General features: G+C 41.0%; 1 protein-coding gene across 2 annotated transcripts in view; it reads right to left on the bottom strand.

The window, feature by feature from the left end:
- Positions 1–956: 956 nt before the first annotated feature.
- Positions 957–18,634, bottom strand: part of PEX7 (peroxisomal biogenesis factor 7) — a 345,856-nt gene continuing 328,178 nt past the window's right edge. For both annotated transcript variants that reach the window (XR_011031176.1, XM_068279492.1), the window contains one exon: positions 957–1,070. Coding sequence is in view for 1 of the 2 variants with exons in the window: in XM_068279492.1 (XP_068135593.1) it covers positions 999–1,070 (72 nt within the window). In the remaining variant the exon portion in view is untranslated. The remainder of the gene's footprint in view (positions 1,071–18,634) is intronic.

The raw sequence follows: 18,634 nt of genomic DNA, 5'->3' as shown, positions 1-18,634 counted from the left end.
ACATATAATAATAGATTATTGCTGGGTACATTTTTCTTCTGTCACATGCCCCAATGCCTGGTGCTTCCTCCAGCCCCCTGTAGCCCTGCGAGGTCTACTGGCATACTCTGGGTCCCTCTCGTTGTCCTGCTGGCGACTCCAAAAATCCGGTGACTTCGGCTGAGGTCGCACTTGCGCAGCCCATGCCTGCTTCCAGTGTGTCATCACGATGGGCAGCGTAAGCAACCTGCACATGCTCAGTTCTCTAAAGACAGGACCGTGCATGCGCAGGACGCTTACTGCAACCGGCATGAAGACTAGCCGGGTGTGTGCACAGCCTGCGCATGTGCGACTTCAGCCGAAGTCACCGTAATACCGGATTCACCAGCGGAATCACGGAAGGGACCCAGAGGATGCCAGGGGACCTTGTGGGGTTACGGGGGGCTGGAGAAAGCACCAGGTAAGCCCAGATTTTCAATTTATGCCTCTGCTCAAGGTCCCTTTAAGTGCACTGTTTCTCTAATCATTTAAATGAAAGCATACTTCGGGTAGTTAGCCTCAGCACATCACAGTAGTTTGCTGGTGGGTAGGATGCATGAGCAAAATTGCAAACTGAAAGCTTTGTAAATCAGGCCCATACAATATATTCTGGCCAAGCACAGGATTTACTGCTGCTTACTAAACAGGCCACAACATTTTGTGTCTAAGAGTGCCAACAATGGTAACTGTAGGAATAAATGTCATTAGGAAATCCTGAAAATTAACTGGTATATTTCCAAATTCAATAAAATGCATTAATATTTACAGCAACGTGTTTTTCATTATTATAAAAAAGTGTACCAATATACATATTAAACTTTTATTATAATTCAGGTCCAGTTAGGCACTGAAAAATTTTAAAGATAAATAGTCCTATTTAAGCAAATCACGTCTAGAAAAATAGGAATGGCTAAAATAAAGTCACATTTCAATGGTAATTACTGTCCACACAAAAGTTTTATTCCTTTGTAAATAAGTGGTCATGACTGAGGTATTGAAAGACAAGATGGAGTGTATACTTTCACAGTTTCATCCCACGCACAGTCCACTACCTGTAACATAAAAAGAAAAAAAACCTGTTTATTAGTCATATACAATTAGGGCACTTTTCAACTTGGTGATGCGCTTATACAATTTTTTTTTTATTATATCCTCTGCTATGACAACTTTGTTGTGAAAGCCCATCAGTTTCTCATTGGTCTGAACACTGAAGGTGAGAAAGGCATAGGTAGGAAAGTGGAGAGAAAAAAAACACAAAAAGAAAGGTAACAGGAAAAGAGAATTTACAATATACAATACAATACAATAACATTTCTATAGCGCTTTTCTCCCATAGGACTCAAAGCGCTTAGGCTCTCTCAGATTCAGTAATTAGTAGGATGAAGTATTCACACAACAAAAGTTATATTTCTGCAAATGCCAAACTGAACAGGTGGGTTTTCAGTCTGGATTTAAACATGTCCAGGGATGGAGCTGTCCTGATCTGTTGAGGTAAGGAGTTCCAAAACGTAGGGGCAGCATGACAGAAGGCTCTGGGACCAAAAGTTTCCAAGTGGACTCTGGGTATGACTAGATTATTAGAACCTGTTGATATGAGAATGCAGGGATTGCTACGTAGCTGCAACATATCTTTCATGTATCCAGGGCCTAGATTATTCAGGGATTTAAATGTCAGTAGGCCGATCTTGAATAGGACCCTCCATTCTATAGGTAGCCAGTGAAGGGAGTGCAGGACTTGTGTTATGTGGCAGTGACAGGGTTGGTTGGTTAACAGTCTGGCAGCACTATTCTGTATCAGCTGTAGACGGTACAAGACCTTTTTTGGAAGGCCAGTGTAGAGAGCATTGCAGTAGTCCAGTCGGGATGTGATGAAGGCGTGGATACAATATGTATGTCCCCTATTCATTTCCACCTTTTGAGTCACTCCAGATGAACCCAGAAAATGACACTTAAAGGCAACCTAAACTGAGAAGGATATGGATTTTTCCTTTTAAAATAATACCAGTTGCCTGACTCTCCTGCTGATCCTGTGTCTCTAATACTATTAGCCACAGTCCCTTAACAAGCATTCAGATCCGGTGCTCTGACTGAAGTCAGACTGGATTAGCTCCATGATTGTTGCAGGTGTGAGATCCAAATTCTACTGCAGCAAATAGATAAGCAGGACTGACAAGCAACTGGTAATGTTTAAAAGGAAACATCCATATCCCTCTCAGTTTAGGTTCCCTTTAAGCATTGGGATATGGTGAGATTTGGATTCTCTCCTAACCAGGGAGTTTCCTGTGAGACTTAATTGTTTGTATAGGAGAGAATCATAACAAATGTGAGGAGACAACAGGCCTGAGGCACTAAACTGCAGTAAAGATGCCGTGCGCAGGGAGCACACTGCAATTTTACCGTTACTAGTGAAGGGAGGGCACTGGCCATTAACTCATTAGCTCTGCGTGCATTGCTATGGTAATGTGTATGTGTGTGTGTGTGTGTGTGTGTGTGTGTGTGTGTGTGGGGGGGGGGGTGTAATGGGTTACCATAGCAAAGCATGCACTACTGTGGTAATGCATGTGGCACTAATAGGTTAACATCTGGCATTCCCCTGCGCTAGTAATGGTAAGACTGTGGTGTTTTCTCTGTGCAGGGGAACTTCACCAGAGTTTAGTGCTTCAGGCCCAAAGCATTTTGCTAACAGTGAGTTCAAAAATGCTCAAATTGTTACTCTATTATTTGCGGTGACTGGACAAGAAACATCACACAAAGACGCATGCTATCTATTACAGATCAGTTTACATGTGACTCAATATAATAAAATGCCCATGCAGATTGGGCTTTGTCAAGAAAACTACCTGAGCAACTTGGATCAGGACAGCTAAACGTTGCAACTCTACCTGTGTAAAGCAATCTAACAACAGTAGTTTAGGTGGTATATTTGATTCACTCCTAGGATGGCATTTTTGTGAATGAAATCACAAATTCAGGGATCTATAATAGTGTGTGCTAGAGCAAATTAATGTTAAGGAATGAAAACATGCAAAAAGGTTACTTCACCAAAAAGCAAAAGTATGGATTGAAACCTAGCCATCCTCCCAATGGCCTTGAAGTATTTTATGGTAAATGATGATATTAGAGGTCACATTTATTGCTTAGATTAAAAATAATGACTGGTCTTTTTAGTATGTGCGCTGTTAGACAAGTGTCCCATTCATTTTAATCTCATCTAACAAGTGTCCCAGTCGTTATAATCCATCATGGTTTTAGTAAATACCTCATTTGTCAATCATTGTGTTGTTGTTTTTTTATTTGCTCTTCAAAATAGAAAAAAAAAGTAAGAATGTCACAGGGAAGGTTAAAGAGGAACTTTAGCAAAAAGGGGGAAAAAATAAATCAATACATTGCAAAGTGAGAAATAAAAAAAAGAGATCAAGATATTATTGATATTCACCATGTAATTTGTTATTATTGTTTGATCCACAATCATCTTTACTAATGGCAGACATGGAAAAACAGACAGCACCAACTGCCATTATTTATAGGCACATCCACAAACATTGCAAAAGGCTAAAAGGTTGTTTATTTTTGTTGTTGTTATTGATTTACTAGTCTACCTAAGCCCATTTAAAAATGGGCTCTAGGTAGTGAAATTACCGCCGCAGCCAGTCAGTGCACGCGCACCTGCCCGACGCACGCACACGGCTGCCCTGCTCTCTGGCCCGACCTCCCGTCCCAACGGCTGTCTGTACTGCGCACATACGCAGTACAAAAAGCCACGGGTGGACAGACAGGGAAAGTGGATGACGCATGGACAGTTAGGTTTTATTATTGATTTATATAGTGCCAGCATCTTCCATGGTGCTATACAACAGAGTACAAGGTATAACAATACAAAATAAACAATACAGCAGTTAACAATCCAAGGCAGTGGTGGAAAATAACTCATGTAATCAACTAGAGATTTTTACACAGGGGTGGAAGAGGTGTGTACATAATACACAGCATTGAGAGACAGAAGAGGAAAGAAACCCTAGCAAAAAAGCATTACAGTGTAAGGGATGGCACAATAGGTGAAGGGCCGTTGTGTATGAGATGCTAAAAATGGTAGTCAGAAGCCAAAGTGTCCGAGGTGGGTGAGTATACTTGCCTGATGAGGTAAGTTTTCAAGTTGTGCCTAAAAAGGTTAAAGGAATACTATCGATTCACATATTTTTTTCAATTGACACAGGAATTGTTTGGGAAGTGCTGCTAAGTACTGGGCAGGGGCGTAGCAATAGGGGGTGCAGCGGTAGCGACCGCATCGGGGCCCTTGGACCAGAGGGGCCCCGAAGGGCCCTCCCTCAACTACAGTATTAGCACTCTATTGGTCCTGTGCTCATAATAATCACTTCTTTAGATACTTTGAATAGTGGTAATCATTAACAAGCTGTTCCCCATCCCCTTCTTGCACCTCTGACACTGTAGTTGCCATTGGCAGGTTTTGGTGCACCGTATCAATTGCTATGTATAGAGTGCTTGGGGGGGGGCCCATTGTAAAACTTGCATCGGGGCCCACAGCTCCTTAGCTACGCCACTGGTACTGGTGTATACATTTTAGTAGCAACTTCTTTGATTACTGTTATCAAAATACATTCAGGGCTTGTTTCCACTGTTGCGACGCGATTTCGGCCGCATTCCGACGCTTGTAAAAACGCATGCGGATGCGTTTCCACATGCGTTTTTACCCGCGATTTCGCATGCGATTTCGCATGGCAGGGTGCCATGCGAAATTAACCATGACACTGCCAGGGCTAAATAAAATTGAAAAAGGTGCGAAATCGCACGCGAAATCGCGGGTAAAAACGCATGTAACAAACGCATGCGTTTTTACTATTAAATACATTAGCGGCGATTCGCACGGATTCCCGACGCAGGCGAAATCGTTGGCTCTTTTGTGCGTTTTTTTCACGCTGAAAAAAACGCACCTCAACAACGCTACAGTGGAAACAGGCCCATCCACTTGTATTACATGTGCGGATCTGCATGCGTTGGACGCATGCAGATTCGCGATAGTGGAAACGAGCCCTCAAAGTTTACTGACGCCAAAACTGACGGCTGACTGAGCCATGAGGAGAGGGGAAATTCCCCTCACACTTGATCAGTTAACTCGTATGTGTAGCTCTGTGTGTGACAGAGAAGAGAGCTCCCAACAGCTGCAGATCCTGTGGCCTGTGTTTCTGACTGACTTGTCTGAAGAGAGCAGAGGAAATGTAACTAATTGCCACAGCATTTCATACTATTTTTGCTTTCAGAGTTTGATATTTTTGATATTTGCTTTCTGTAGTCTGATATGCAACTCTAGCTGTGCATTGAAGCAGACACCCCTTCTGCAATTGATTTGTCCCAATATAGCTAAATCCTACCGTCAATAAATTACAGCTTTTGCCTCTGATATTTAACATGAAAAGTAGGAAAATGTTTACACAGCTACTTAGACATTATTTGCACACTGTCATTTTAGAACACTTGGGTATCGATAGTATTCCTTTAAGTGTGGGTGAGTGGCGGATGTGTTGAGGAAGGAAGTTCCAGAGGAGAGGAGAGCATCCAGAGACGTCTTGTAAGCAGGAATGAGAAGAGGTGATCAGGAGAATATTGTTAGTAGAGTGGAGATTGCATGTAAGATGGTATCTTTAAATAATGTTATTTAAATAAGAAGAAGCTAGGTTCTAAAGAGCCTAGCAGCTGGCAGCTAGTGAAGATACTGCGAGAGTAGGATAGGACTGAAGAAGCAGGAGGATGGGTGGATGAGTGAGTGATGCATAGGAGTTCACGATGGACTGTAGTGAGGCCAAGCGGTTAGCGAGTAGGTCACAGAGCAGAGAGTTGTGATAGTCTAGTTGTGAAATAATCGGGACATGCGTAAGAAGTTTGGTAGTGTCCTGTGTGAGAAAAGGGTGGATGTGTGAGATGTTTTTTAGGTGGAGATGACAAGAGGAGGATAGTTTGTCAATGTGGGGTTTAAATGAGAGACTCAAGTCCAGTATTACACCTAAACAGAGAGCCTGGGGGATGGGTGTTTTGAAGTGGCATCAACAGAGATTGGAATGTCAGGCAAGGCTTTGCATTGTGGGTTGGCAAGATTACCATTTCAGTCTGTCCATGTTGAGTTTTAGAAAACAGGAGGATATGAAGGAGGAGATTGCATTGAGACAGATAAGAATACGAGCTGAAAGGTAGATTTGGGTGCGGTCAGCCTGTAGGTGGTAGTGGAAGCCAAAGGAATTGATAAGCTGACCAAGACAGTAAATGTTGATAAAAAAAAAAAGAGAGGTCCAGGGACTGAGCTTTGGAGAACTCTAACAGTAAGGAGATGATGCCAGAATGAGCAACTCTGAAGGTCTTATCCATGAGATAAGAGGCAAGCCAGGAGAGGGCAAGACCCTGAATGCCCATGAATGAAAGGATTTGGAGAAGGAGAGGATGGTCAACTGTGTTAAAGGCTGAGGAGAGACCTTCTCTTTTCTTTTTTAATAATTAATTATTCTATTGACTTTTTTACCTTAAAGTGAAATTCCACTCTTGCGGAAAATGTGGTAGAAATATGTATCCAGTGCTGCAATATTTTTTTTTGTGAATCATTAATATTAAAATTATCTTTCCATCTCAATTTACAGCCAGCTATCAATTTCTACAAGTGGCTTGTAAGGAGTGCCAGGAGCGAACCCATGCAGACAAAAGGAGAACATACAAACATGCATATTTGAACCAGGGACCCGGCACTGCAATGCATAAGTGCTATTTAGTATACTACCATGCCACCCAAATAGCCTTAATCTTGCCACAAGTATGTTTTGTGAGTTGCACAATACATTCACTAAAATACCTGTTGAATTGAAAATGGCTGTCATCCTCTTTTCATTATGAATTAATACATTTCACATTCTGATTGTAAAGTAATCTTTTAAGATCAATCTGTTGATTTATTAGTCAACTGCTTTCCTCTTTATTATGGCAGAAAATCAAACTACTAGAGTGTAATCAGCCATACTGTAAAGGTTCCAGTCCTAGAAAAGCTGTACTGCTGCTGGCCTTTCTAAGTGCTTAGATGTAGACAAAATACAGAAGACACACATACATGAGCATATGCAAAATTAAAACAATCCTGTAGTAAGGTCATTTAGGCAAAAGCTGGGAGTACTGCTGACTTAGGGCTTGTTCGCCCTTTAGCCCTTACTCAATTACCTTTTCTACAGGGAGATAATTTTTCATCTTATCTACAAAATAACTTTTCACCACCTGCACAAGCTACATGGACCTGCAGTTTCGGCACATTATGGACACTTGCTAATGACCAGGATGTATTGGCTTCCTTCTTAGAGATAAGACTGCAAACTGTAATCTGTCAACTTGTTAAATCTGGCCCTTTTCTTTCGGCACCAACAGCGTTTGTGCAATGTATTGTAATTTAATTTAATTACATCACTCTGATGTTTTACCATTCATTCAATAAAATATTACTGTGAAGCCCAGTGGACCTACCATCTTCCTTCAGTCACAATTCCCTAATCTCTTCTGCAGTCTTCACCCTATGTGATGTGTCCCTGCTCAGCCAAGGGATGACCAGTCTGTTGTTGCCGCACTCGGTTACACCCAGGCGTTTCAGTGCACAAGGAATTTGGACTGGGGCAAGGACGGGCAAAAGCACCACCAGAACCACTCTAAGTGGATTCAGGAAGGAAGTCAAACACAGTCTGGGTTGGAAACAGGTATTCAGAGGCGTAGTACAAAATCGATATGCAAAGGCTTAAACAAGTACGGTCCAGGGGTCATATGCAGGAGATCAAAAATACTGCAGTACCAAAGGCAAATGCAAAAGATAGGTCAGGTTCCAATGTTGGTCCATGCAGCAATGGAGAACAATGTCAAAAGGTCAAGCAAGGTCATACACAAGAAATTCACAATCAATCACATCCAGCAGAATAACCCTAAGGCAGCTTAATGTTATTACGGGCAAGGAACTCTGGAAGCCACCTCCATTACACCTAAAACCCACCCAATACAGGAGAACTACACCTCCCAGCAGCCTCTGCTACTAAACAAAAGAATGACCTAATGGAGGAGAGGGCAGAAGAGGTTAATATGTCATTATTATAATTTGTGTATGTACAGTATGTAATAGTGTAGCGTAATGTAATTTATTATTTTTTTTTACCTCTAGATATCCCTACACAATTTATTCTGTGTGTTTTGAACAAAGTTCAAGCACACAGGAAGCATTTGTGTTCAAATTTGAATGAATGATCAATATATTCTTGGGAACACATGTTCCTGTTCACCAATCACAGACGTGTAAGGGTGTGCACATGCACGGTGATGGGAGATGTGGGTAACACCTTAAAACATCCTGTTTGCAGTTAACAGGGTCAAACTGAATGTTTTAATACGTCCACTTTGTGGCAAATGGTTAAAATGGGCTTTATTTTTCCTTTTTTGACTAGTTTGTTTGATATGAGATGGTGTTGGAAATAATATCATGAAATGTGAAAGGTTTTCTGGAGAAACATCTAAAGGTTTTAAGGCTCTTAAAAAAACTTAGTGGATGTGACCCCTTTACAGGAAACCCATTTTACAGGCAATCAATTTGAGTATATACAAAAGGCATTGGTAGGCCTGTGTTGGATCGCCTACTGTCTCAAAGAGGGCAGGTAGGCTGGTTATTAAAAACTTAGTATGTGGAAAAAATGTGCTCTATAAATGTTTTGCGGAATTGGCCCCATCCACTTCCTTATGGGCCAAAAGTGTCAATAAAGCCATGATGCGGTACGAGTTGATATATCTAAATCTTTAGCAGAGTAGTGCACTCATCTCTCGAGTCCATGCCTCTGTGCTCCTCATCTTCCTCCACCACTGGCTGCATCTTCTCTGTGACCTGCGGCATGTCATTATGTAATGTAGAGGCATCCCTGCTAGGATAAATATGGGAGTGCACAGAGCGTTGGAATGACTACTCAGCCAAGGCGCCAGGAGCAACAATCAAGTTGGGGGGAGACCTGGGAAGGCAGGGGGTCGCTGGCAGCCTGCTCAGGTCCCTGGGGAAATTGCCCAACATTTCCCCTATGGTAGCACGGGCCCTGTTCTCAATACTGTAACCGGGTGTGCTGTAAATAAGTGCCCGCCTATATTTAGCAATTGAAATCTATGAATACCTCATCCCACATCTCACTTGAGTGAAGTCATCTGCCTGCTCTAGCCTGTATGAACTCATAATTCCTCTATGACCTGTACCATACACTCTAGGTGCACTAGTTGTTTTTCATTTTCAATAACATTCAGTTACAAAATAGCTTATATTTTCAAAGACAGCTTAATTTATGCTTAAATAAGTTCACAAGACAAGAACCTGGTATCTGCTCTGTACCTAAAAAAAAATGGTGTAAACAGAAATGCGTGTTTTAGAGGTCAGATTTAAATTCAGTTTTAAAAAGTTCAGCAAACCCCAGGGGTGTGCAGAATAGCCTCCATGCAGTGTTAAACTAACTATACACACACATCAAGAGGCTATAAGAGTAGAGTGTTCTTTATGATTTGCCTGCTACAAAAAGAAAGGGACATATGGCTGAATGGATTTTCTCTTTGTTGCAAAGTCAATAAATGTTTAGCGGGTGCAAGGTCTCACTAAAAAAACCTGATCGATTAGTAGAATCACTCTGTTGCTTGTGTGCTCTTCATGTCATCCCAGATGGAATTATTTCTCCCTTTATATTACGTCTCACAGGGAGTTCTTGTGCTGCAGTAGGCAAAAATTAATTTAATTAAGCCAAAAGGTTAATATGTAAACACACTGAGATAACGCGCTCACGTGGTCTTCACACTGAACACGTAATTTGGAGACATTTAGCTCAAATGGCTAATGTTTGTTGGTTGTGCAATTTCAATAAAACCAGGCTTTGCAGATTGTGAAAACTATTCTGCAATGGGAATAACGAATCCACATTGGTATTGGAATAGCTGCGGTTTGTACTTTGAGTAATAAAAGTGTTCTTGCAGAAGGTTACTGCAACTGAGCCCAAGGGAGAATTCTTTTTTTTACAACTCATTTGCTGCTAATGTGTGCACGTTGAGTCTTTGCTGGACATCATTTAATTATAAACCAGCTTAAGTACCAGTGTGGCGTTTAAAAGCTATGGACATTATGCAGCTTTATTATACATCAAACCCTAAGCCAGATTTGCATTAAATGTCTCCCGCTAAATACCTGTTTATACACAGGTATGGGATTGCTTTATCATTAAGTCTATTAACCTGTTAAAATTATAAAAACTAGAAAAATATAATCCCTTCTTACGGAAATGTTTATCAAAAATGCTGTGGACTGTGGATAATAAATAACGATGCATAATAATCAGACAGTGAAACTAACATTCTAGCTATTTAGTCCAGTTAGCATATTAAAGGTACAGCTCAACTTTTCAAAACGTGAAATCGGCAATCTTGTGTCCCTATTACAAAATTAGCTATTCGTCAGGAGGGAGAGCCTAAAATGAATTTCTGACAGCTTTCAAAAATCTAGTCATGGACAAGGGCATAAAAAGAGAAACAATGTCTATGGAATTTAATTAGATGTTTACAGAAACTGTAACTGGAAAGCCGCACAATGTCCAAAGTGAAAATCGTGATCCTTTATTTCTGGTCAGAAACTGGACATCAGAACACTGACTAAATGTTCTGGATTCAAATTGGTCCTCATAGTCAGGTATTCAGGTAAATCATGAATATTTAAGGAGCTGAGACTCCACCCCCATGTGTCCTAGAAAAAAAGGACATGTCATCCCCCCCATGGACCAACTAAAAGTGCCTGGCAACATTCAAAAGATTGCTTGTTTACTACCCCAGGCCTCTGTAATGCACCACAATTCGTTGCCTCAGCAGGCATTTTGTGCATCCCACTCATTGTATTGAACAGGCAGAGTAGCTGACAACATAGATGACTTTTCCTGTTCTACAGATGATGAATTGTTTTATGGAAAAGTTCTTCTATTCACTGTGTACACCACCATAAGGGATGGGTGATGCAAGGAACAATAATAGCGGGTACCTCTACCAAATCTGCACTGTGGACAACTAACATGGTTTGGGTCCACCACAGAAAAAAGGACTTATTTACCCATCCCACCCATACACGGACTCCACAAAATGGAGCCAGGTAATCTTCTGTTCCTCACCCGTACTGGCACCTAATCTGAGTTCGCTGCATCACTTAAGTCATTTGGTGTTATCAACCTTAAATAAATACATTCAATAATTGTATCCTTTGTCCAATCTATCAAAACTGGTTTTCTTTGCTGAAACCCTACTTTAATAGATGCAAGGGTTGTACGGAAATTTCTTAGACTTCCTTGGATTACATAGCGATTGATATTCAGAGCAACGGGTTGCACTTACAAAGGTTTTTGCACCCTTTGTGCTTAGTCTGCACATTTCATTTGACTATGCAGGCTGGTATTGTTCAGGAAGTGGAGTCCCACAATTATTTTGGCAAACCTGCATAAGACAGCAGGTTAAAGAGGCTTGGGAGAGTATGTAGTTTTATTTTAATCTTAAAAGTGAAGCATTGAGGTTAACGACATTTCCATATAACCAATAGAAATCACACAGTACCTCACTTAAAGTCACCATTGTAATGCCCAAGTCAGTTATTTAGTCATGCTTAAATTCGCACAGGTGCCCTGTGCAGAGAGATTGGAGCTCAGTGACTCCCTTTTTGCCTAATGAAGCAGGTTTACCTACAAAATGTATCACAAAGTGGAGTGGACCCCAAAAAAGGTTGTTTTTCTCAAATCAGACCATTTGTGTCTTCTGTTGGGAGATAAGTCCACCACTATCTCACTTTTTAAACTTGTTGGCATTTCTTTTTTTTACAGATTTTCTACATTAAATTTTCACAGGAGTGTTAAATTAGCAGTTGGATCAAAGGGTAACTTGTGTGCAATGCAGGGTGATAAGAGACTCACATGCAGCAAGTATTTTTTGAATTCCCTGTAATTGAATCAGGCTCCATAGACTAGATTCACTAAGACAAATAGCGTGCCTTATCAGAGTAGCATAGCAAGCGTTACGAACTTATGCCTGCTAATTGGCAATGACGAGAGCTCCACTCATCCTGCCCTGAGCCCCTGCGAGTCCAATCACTTTAAAGGACATTATCCCCGCACTTTGATTGGCCCAATAGGCTGCCTGTCACTTGACAGGAAACTTGACAGGCAGCCTATTGGGACAATCAAAATGCGGGGATAATGTCCTTTAAGGTGATTGGACTCGCAGGGGCTCAGGGCAGAAAGAGTGGAGCACTAACCAATTAGCAGGCATACTTTCGTAGCGCTTGTTATGCTACTCTGATAAGACATGTTAACTCGGACAAGGCATGTTAACTCTGATAAGGCATGCTATTTGTCTTAGTGAATCAAGACCCGTGTGTTAAAAACAAGTAACAAGGCCTCTTTACTCTGCAGCAAGGAGTGAATTTCTGGATGGTGTCATAGCAACTGTATTCCCAATATCACATAGACAGTACTGTTGATAAGATGAACAATTTTATCTGCTGTTAATTTTGGAAAATCTATGATGGCTGCAGAGTAAAATGCAAATACAGTTATTTATAATTATCTTTTCCCTTTTAACAGAACTAGGTTTATGAATATTTTATGTATTTTTTGTAAAATGAAGTAGAATTTCCCATTAATTATACAAACATTAGCATAAATTGCGAATGAGAGTTGCTATTTGCACCTTTAGATAAAAATATACTTTATGGATACTAATTGTCTGCACTACTCACCAGAGTGTGCTATGGCAAAAAAATAAAATAAAAAGAAATATATATATATATATATATATAATAGTAACAGTACCACTCAACGTTCAAAAGATAAATTCAATAATGTATGATATTTATTATACTCCAAATTCATTAAAATATTATTAAAAAAGTATCTAATTCATCAACCATAATCTATGCATATATATCAGTAATCATGATTCCAGCAATTAAATCAGTAAACATAGAAATCAACGTGACCCTGCCTGATTATTTAATTAAGGATAATGATACAATCCCACCTGGAATTCTAATCAGAATCCCAGAGGTGGAACTCGGGTTCTCCAAGAGACAAAGGGCTATATGGAATTCACTTTTTCTCCTGAGTTTCCTCCTAGGTGATGTTTTCACACCTTGTCATAAAAATGCCCTTTAAACCACCAGCAATGAAGAAAATATTATAATTTTGATAGTACTTTTTCACCAACTTTGAAGTACTTTTTTAATTGTGAAATGCTTAAAAGTTAAAGAGAACATGAAAATTATCTCCCCAGGATAACTCCTGCTCTGGGTCCCAAGTCGGTGGGATGTCGGTTTCTCCATACACGTGGGAGAGTATTGGGAGAGTGATCGTGAGAGGTACACCCATGCATCCACGCATGCGCAGAAGCTAAACCACTATGTGGCCAAGACCAGGAGCGTGGAGCAGGGTGGACCGGCGGCGAGGGACACACACACTTCTAGGGGCTGAAAGAAGCATCAGGTAAGTAGATGTGAATACATTATTCTCACCTCGCAACTCCTTTAAAGCTTTTAATGTGTGACAGTCGATATTTAGAGAGGAAACAAGGCATGAGATTTTGTAGGCATTTGTTCTATTTCACTGCAGCTGTGTGCTGTAGACTGCTAAGGTAATTACACACAGTCAATTACACAAATCTTTACTTGATGTTTAAGTGTCCATTCAAACCTAAGTGTTTAATAAAAGGTTTTCATGCACTTGTACCGTTACCTTGTAGTTTTTCTATTTTAAAGCAGAATAGTGCATAGGTTGCTCTTAATCACGTCCTTACTGTTGTAACTGCATCTGGCATCTAGAAATTGCGGCAATTTTCAGAGTCAATTTCGACAGCTACATTGTGGCTAGCTTGTGATGAAAAAGGGACAACATAAATCATTCCTGATCAGGCCTAAAACTACTAAACAGAAAATGTCCCCGTGTAGAAGTGAATTTACAATCTGCAATAGCAGGGTTTTTCTCTTTGCTAGCATATTGGAGTAATCCCCTCTATGAAGCTCCAGGCAATCTTGACTGTTAGAGCAGTGGACTGGACCTGAATGCAAAGGCAGCCTCCTCCCCTAACACAATGACATTTTCAGTTTAGCATTTGTTCAGACACGTCAGGCCCCTTTTGCACATTGGCACTTATTTTGCCCTGCATTTTCATTTCTGCACCCCGAGTAACGCAATAGCAAAGAAAGTGCATATGGCCCAGTACAATTTCGTGTTGTAAGTATCCAATTCGCCGCCGACCCAGTGCAAAGTCAACACTGTGTTACCGTGTGACTTTCGCGGCTATGCAGTGTCAACAGAATGCATTAAAGTCAATACACAATGCCGAAATTTTAAATTCATTGGCAGCGGCGCACATGTTTGGAACAATGCAAACACAACGAGGAAGCTGGGAATCCCAGTGACGTACTTCCCGTCCAGCAGGGAGTACATCACTGGCCTAGGGCTGAGCATGTGGGGAGCATGCGAGCAACATATGGGGGGCGCTATGTATATGACCCTGTTGGTGCACTCTGCCACAGGGTCATATGGATAATTTTTTGGGCAGTTCAATGCGAGGGTGGCTGCACAGGGTCATATGAATCGCTTTTTTTGTAGGGGAATGTGATGAGAGGGAGCAACGCATCGCACTGCATCGTTCGCCACAGATGTAAAACCAGCCTCAGGGATACTTTAAGACATGCTCCAGTTTTTTTGGACAGAGTGGAAAATACAGAACTATCAAGTTCACATTGTGAATGATCCCATTTAGTTTAAAGAAGGAATAAAGGCGAAAGCAGATGGCATATATGTGAACATATGTTCTGTACAATGCATGATATATTAGCAGAGGTAAGTCTTAAGGTGCGTACATACGCACTACGTCCGCCAACGACGGGTCCTTCAGACCCTCCCACCGGGCGTAGTGCGTGTGTATGCACCTTAAGTATTATGTGGAGTGCCAGTACAGGTCTCTGCACTTCTCAGAAACGAGTATTTGCTATGTTATCAGATTTCACACGCAATCATTAGTAGATAAGAGGTTCTTGAGGGGGCCATTCATCAAGTGATCGACCAAGAGAAAGAGCTCTCTCTGATCGAAAGACAGATCTGTTTACCGCCATTAACCGCAGGCTGATTCTCGAACATTTCTGCATGAAATCTTTTGGAAATCAACCTAGTCACACCTCGTCACCCCCAGCCCCCACAAATGTATGTGTCCCTCCCCCCATAGCCCGTGCATTAATGTTTGCTTTACCTGTCCGCCACTGTCTCTGCACTCTTGTCCCTCATTCGTGGACCATGTGGTTGCCACAGTGTGGCATGTGGGGAGCGTGTGTGACGTCAATCGTTCATGACTATCGCATGCCGTTACATCTCGGTCTAATAATTTTCAACATGTCCAATCGATACAGATGAGCAATTTCGACCCGAAATGGGTCGACTGTTGACTGGGTATGCCCTTGGCGGCAGCAATTTTCATCAAATTTGATAATTATCAAATTTGATGGTTGATCGGCTACCAAGTCTATAGATGTATGGCCACCTTCTTGGCACAGCACATAGTCTCAGTGTTTACTCTTCAGAGTGACATTAAACTCAACCATCCCTGGGAACCCTACATCTTATATGGACAGCTCATTAGAAGAAATAATTAGTACACATAATAATCCTAACATTTGTATAGCGCTTTTCTTCAGCCAGAATCAAAGCGCTTGAGAGCTGCAGCCACTGAGTGCACACTCAGTAGTCCACTCTGCAGTGTTAGGGAGTCTTTCCTAAGCACTCCTTACTGAACAGGTGCTGGCTTACTGAACAGGAAGAGCCAAGATTTGAACCCAGGTTTCCTGTGTCAGAGGTCAGCGTAGGTAAAGTAGACACACAGGGTTAACAGATAAGGAAAATGTGGAGGTTATTACAAGAATCCCTGTGCAAAACCTGCTGAAGATTATCATCCCACCCATTTCATTTTTATGTTGTGGCATTTGCTGTATAAATGAAATAGGAAGGCGACAGCATTGTCTCAATCAAATAAAACATCCAAATTCTGATTTGTACTCTAGAACGGCTGCCTGGGTTATTTGTATCACATTTGAGGTTTTTTTTTAAACAGCTTCACTAAAGCCACAATCAATATTATAGCCACTCTGTTACATCACACAGGCATAGATATTGCTCTTCTAACTAATAGAAAGATTACAATTCTGTTCAATAATTCTGAGCATACACTATTGTCCTCTTCAATTTGCACTTAAATTGGGTATTTTTCATTCTGCAAACAGAACTGGTACAGGCTATTGTATTACTGTTAACTGTTATTTAGCACTGCCACTTGGTCATTCTAGTTGCAGTTATTGTGGTAATGCTTATTGGGCATCATTTTAAAAAATGACTACTGTAGTTTTAAACCTGAATGACAATAAACCACAAAAATAGTATTTAGCTTAGTTACTTATTAATATAATGCAGCTGTGTGTGTGTGTGTGCGTGTGTGTGTGTGTGTGTGTGTGTGTGTGTATATATATATATATGTGTGTGTGTGTGTGTGTGTGTGTGTGTGTGTGTGTATATGTGTGTGTGTGTATATGTGTGTGTGTGTGTGTGTGTGTGTGTGTGTGTGTGTGTGTGTGTGTGTGTGTGTGTGTGTGTGTGTGTGTATATATATATATATGTGTGTGTGTGTGTGTGTGTGTGTGTGTGTGTGTGTGTGTATATGTGTGTGTGTGTATATGTGTGTGTGTGTGTGTGTGTGTGTGTGTGTGTGTGTGTGTGTGTGTGTGTGTGTGTGTGTGTGTGTGTGTGTGTGTGTGTGTGTGTGTGTATATATATATATATATTATATGAGAACCTGAATAATTCTACTCTACAAATTCACAGAAGACTGAGAAGGAAAGAGGCAACATTGTGCTGGCAGTCTTACATTGTGAACTCATTACAGGAGAGCCCTTTGTAATTTGTCACAAGCAGGCTGCTACTCTTAGAACAATCAGAACATTCTATTTGGGCAGCATAGTGGCAATGTGGATAGCATTCTTTCCTTGCAGCGCTTGAGTTCCGAGGTCCCGACCCACCGCAAAGTCAACAGCGTGTTACCGTGTGACTTCCGTGGCAATGCAGTGGGGACAGAATGAGAAGAAGTCAATGAGCGACGCAAAAAAAAAAAAACCTTGTTGGCGGCAGCAGTGCATGCAAGGAAAGACACAAATATGCAAAGAAACCCGGGAATCTCAGTGACGTACTTCCAATCCAGCAGGGAGTACACTGGGAAAAGAGCGGGAAGGATGTGCGGGGGAAGGGGAGGGCTGTGATTGGCGTGTAGGGGCGGCGCTCTGCGCAAAGTCATATGAATCTAGTTTTTGGCGATGCGATAGGGGCAGCGCATGGCACCAATTTCCTCAGGTATAAAATCACCCTAAAGGAAAAGCATTACTTTATTACAACTTACAGAAGTTCCACAGAGATGGTAGGTTAACCGCCTGTCTTTACATATTAGCTCAGAATTTGGCAGAGTCGGCAGAGAGCTGACAGCTCAAATTACACTGGCTCAGTAAATGCAGTTAAGGGACAATTAGACAGCCTGCACATAGGGTAGATTTCTCTTTGTTTTCTTTCTCTCCTGTGCAAGAGTACAGATTTGCTTTAACACATAGGGTAGGGAAAAGATTGCGAGCTTCTCTGTGGGACAGTTAGGGCCTGAGCCCATTAATGCAGTTGTGTCCACTCTTGTCTGCTTTTCAACATCTGTAACACTGATGTGCAAATGAAGAGCAGACACAACTGCATTAGTGGGCTCAGGCCCTAAGTGACATGGCTATAACCCGCTGTACAGCATTGCAGAAAATGCCAGCACTACATAATGCAAAGAATAACAGTTTGCTTTTGCAGAAGAACAATGAAGAAAAATTAGGTCAGATTTCTGGTTATGCTATCTAGCTGGACTATCTAGACTCATCTGAACCAGGGACTGGCAAGACTATACAAGACTAAACAACTCTTTTCTCAGGTAAGAAAATTTACAAAAAATATATTTCAACTATTCCTTTAACTATTTGCCTAGAGTTCAAGTTATTGATGTAAAAAAAAAACAAAAAAAAACTATGGTAAATTATGAGATCCTTTAATGTATTATTAAAGAGTTTCCCACTGGATGCTGATGAGCACAGGAATATGAGCCTGCCAATGTAGTGATGCATAGTATAGTACAAAGCAAGCAACTTAGTCACTGTGAAATATTTTAATTCATCAAGCCAAAATTATCCTTATAAATAAAATATTAGGGAAACTTAACCAAAATTCTTAAACAGGAACAATGCTAAGTATTTTTAAATAACACCAATGTGATCTATATCTTTCTGTGAAATAAAACATTTAACAAACCAGTATACTTCTAGTCATTGAGTTGGCTCATCAAATGTTTGCCATCTAATAAACTACCCAAGATGGTCATCCAGGAAAGGAAAGGGAAGACTACAGAAAATGTGTTGCTTATACAGTGGAGGAAATAATTATTTGACCCCTCACTGATTTTGTAAGTTTGTCCAATGACAAAGAAACGAAAAGTC

Source organism: Hyperolius riggenbachi, chromosome 4 (genome assembly GCF_040937935.1).
Source record: "Hyperolius riggenbachi isolate aHypRig1 chromosome 4, aHypRig1.pri, whole genome shotgun sequence".
NCBI classification, from domain to species: domain Eukaryota; kingdom Metazoa; phylum Chordata; class Amphibia; order Anura; family Hyperoliidae; genus Hyperolius; species Hyperolius riggenbachi.
Note: the sequence above shows the minus strand (reverse complement) of the source record. Positions and strands in the feature narration are given on the sequence as shown.